Here is a 2,500-nt window from a genome sequence, read left to right as displayed (position 1 = left end):
AAGAAGTTTCACCTTGTTTTCATTTTTCAGATGAGAAAGAAGGCAAGACTCATGTTATGTATCTCATTTTGAATGTAAAGTAACCAGTGTGTTGTGTGCATGTGTGCGTGTGTGTGTGTGTGTGTGTGTGTGTGTGTGTGTGTGTGTGTGTGTGTGTGTCGTTCAGGAGGGAGTTTGCTGAGCTGATGGAAAAGTACGGCTCCAATAATGTCACAGCTCCAGGACGAATCTCTCCTACTCAGCTCCCTACAGGTGAAACACCTACACAGAAAGGCTGACACATTAACACTTCTACACCTGTGGGGACTTGGAGGACATTTGTCAGCCATTACCCCTGAACCTGATTCTGACCTTAAACCTAAAAGACTCTTGACTCCTTTTGAAGAAGCAAAAAGGTCCTCACTTTACATAAAGGTCCTAGCTTTGCATAAAGGTCCTAGCTTTGCATAAAGGTCCTAGCTTTGCATAAAGGTCCTAGCTTTACAAAAAGGTCCTCACTTTGCATAAAGGTCCTCACTTTACATAAAGGTTCTAGCTTTGCATAACGGTCCTCACTTCACATAAAGGTCCTCGCTTTGCATAAAGGTCCTAGCTTTGCATAAAGGTCCTCACTTTGCATAGAGGTCCTCGCTTTGCATATAGGTCCTAGCTTTACAAAAAGGTCCTCATTTTGCATAAAGGTCCTCGCTTTGCATAAAGGTCCTAGCTTTGCATAAAGGTCCTAGCTTTACAAAAAGGTCCTCACTTTGCATAAAGGTCCTAGCTTTGCATAAAAGTCCTAGCTTTACAAAAAGGTCCTCACTTTGCATAAAGGTCCTCGCTTTGCATGAAGGTCCTAGCTTTGCATAAAGGTCCTAGCTTTGCATAAAGGTCCTAGCTTTGCATAAAGGTCCTAGCTTTGCATAAAGGTCCTAGCTTTGCATAAAGGTCCTCACTTTGCATAAAGGTCCTAGCTTTACAAAAAGGTCCTAGCTTTGCATAAAGGTCCTAGCTTTGCATAAAGGTCCTAGCTTTACAAAAAGGTCCTCACTTTGCATAGAGGTCCTCGCTTTGCATATAGGTCCTAGCTTTACAAAAATGTCCTCACTTTGCATAAAGGTCCTCGCTTTGCATGAAGGTCCTAGCTTTGCATAAAGGTCCTAGATTTACAAAAAGGTCCTAGCTTTGCATAAAGGTCCTAGCTTTGCATAAAGGTCCTAGCTTTGCAAAAAGGTCCTCACTTTGCATAAAGGTCCTCGCTTTACAAAAAGGTCCTCACTTTGCATAGAGGTCCTCGCTTTGCATAAAGATCCTCACTTTGCATGAAGGTCCTAGCTTTGCATAAAGGTCCTAGCTTTGCATAAAGGTCCTAGCTTTGCATAAAGATCCTCACTTTGCATAAAGGTCCTCGTTTTGCATGAAGGTCCTAGCTTTGCATAAAGGTCCTCACTTTGTATAAAGATCCTCACTTTGCATAAAGGTCCTAGCTTTACAAAAATGTCCTCACTTTGCAAATACAGTATGCCGTGCGTTCCCTAGCTTTATAAAAGACTTGTGCACGTATTTGCCGGAGGGTTTGGTGGTCATCCTTCTAGAAAAGTTGAAGTTTTTCAATAAAAAAACAGCAGTTTGACATCATTTTGGACCGTTAATATCACCATATCTGTGTCTAAAACATTGGAAAAGCTAGAGCAGATAATACATGCATAACACTCAAAAAGCTCAGAGACAAAGAAGTCCACTAGGGACAGACTACAACCATTAGATCTGAGGAAAGTCTCTTCTTTTATCAGGGTTTGCAGGTGTCCCCACAGAAATAGTGATACAAGACACTAACACCACTTTTATTCTCTAATTTTTGTTTCATGCCACAGTAGAAAAAAGTGATCTGATTGAAGCTGTGTTCTCATTTTTCTCTACCTCCATCTCACTCTTTGTCCCACCATCCACCGCTCTCTACCTCTTCCCACTCTCTTTCTATTTCCTTCTCCCCCTTCCCTGCTCAGGGAAGCCAACAGACACGGCCTCGTCCTCCTCCTCCTCCAGATCAGAGAGCCCCCAGCTTCTCAGTCCTAAAGAGGGGGTCACCGCCTACACCCATGCCTCCCCTTACACCGCACACACCCCCACGCACGCTTTCAGGTAGGAAGCACTGGCTGCAGCACATTTACGGAAATAACTTCATCTCTGTTCTTATGGATTATCAAGCAAGGCCTGTTCTGTACATCAGTATGTTGTCAGCAGATCAGGGCTTACTGCCTGCTCCCACTAAGCGGAAAACTAAAGGTAACAATATAAGAGCGTAGAAAAAGGGCGCCAAAAAGAGCCTAGAACAAAGCGCCAAAAAGCACCAAAAAGAGCATAGAAAAATGCGCCAAGAAATGTCGGGAAAAGCTTTAAAAACACACAAAAAAAAGTCAAAAGACGCAAAAAAAATCAACTAAAACATTGGAAAAAAGACAAATAAATGGTATAAAGTGACAAAAACGTCCATATTTTGACCCAGAAAAACCAAAAGGTT

The 2,500-nt window shown here is 42.4% G+C and overlaps 1 protein-coding gene across 1 annotated transcript in view; it reads left to right on the top strand.

Annotated features, from left to right (window-relative positions):
• Nucleotides 1-2,500, top strand: part of stxbp4 (syntaxin binding protein 4) — a 67,158-nt gene that overhangs the window by 23,757 nt on the left and 40,901 nt on the right. Inside the window, exons 6-7 of the mRNA XM_078280015.1 lie at nucleotides 167-252; nucleotides 1,986-2,121. Coding sequence (XP_078136141.1) covers nucleotides 167-252; nucleotides 1,986-2,121 — 222 coding nt within the window. The remainder of the gene's footprint in view (nucleotides 1-166; nucleotides 253-1,985; nucleotides 2,122-2,500) is intronic.

This window comes from Sander vitreus, chromosome 21 (genome assembly GCF_031162955.1).
Source record: "Sander vitreus isolate 19-12246 chromosome 21, sanVit1, whole genome shotgun sequence".
In the NCBI taxonomy this organism is placed as follows: Eukaryota; Metazoa; Chordata; class Actinopteri; order Perciformes; family Percidae; genus Sander; species Sander vitreus.
Note: the sequence above shows the minus strand (reverse complement) of the source record. Positions and strands in the feature narration are given on the sequence as shown.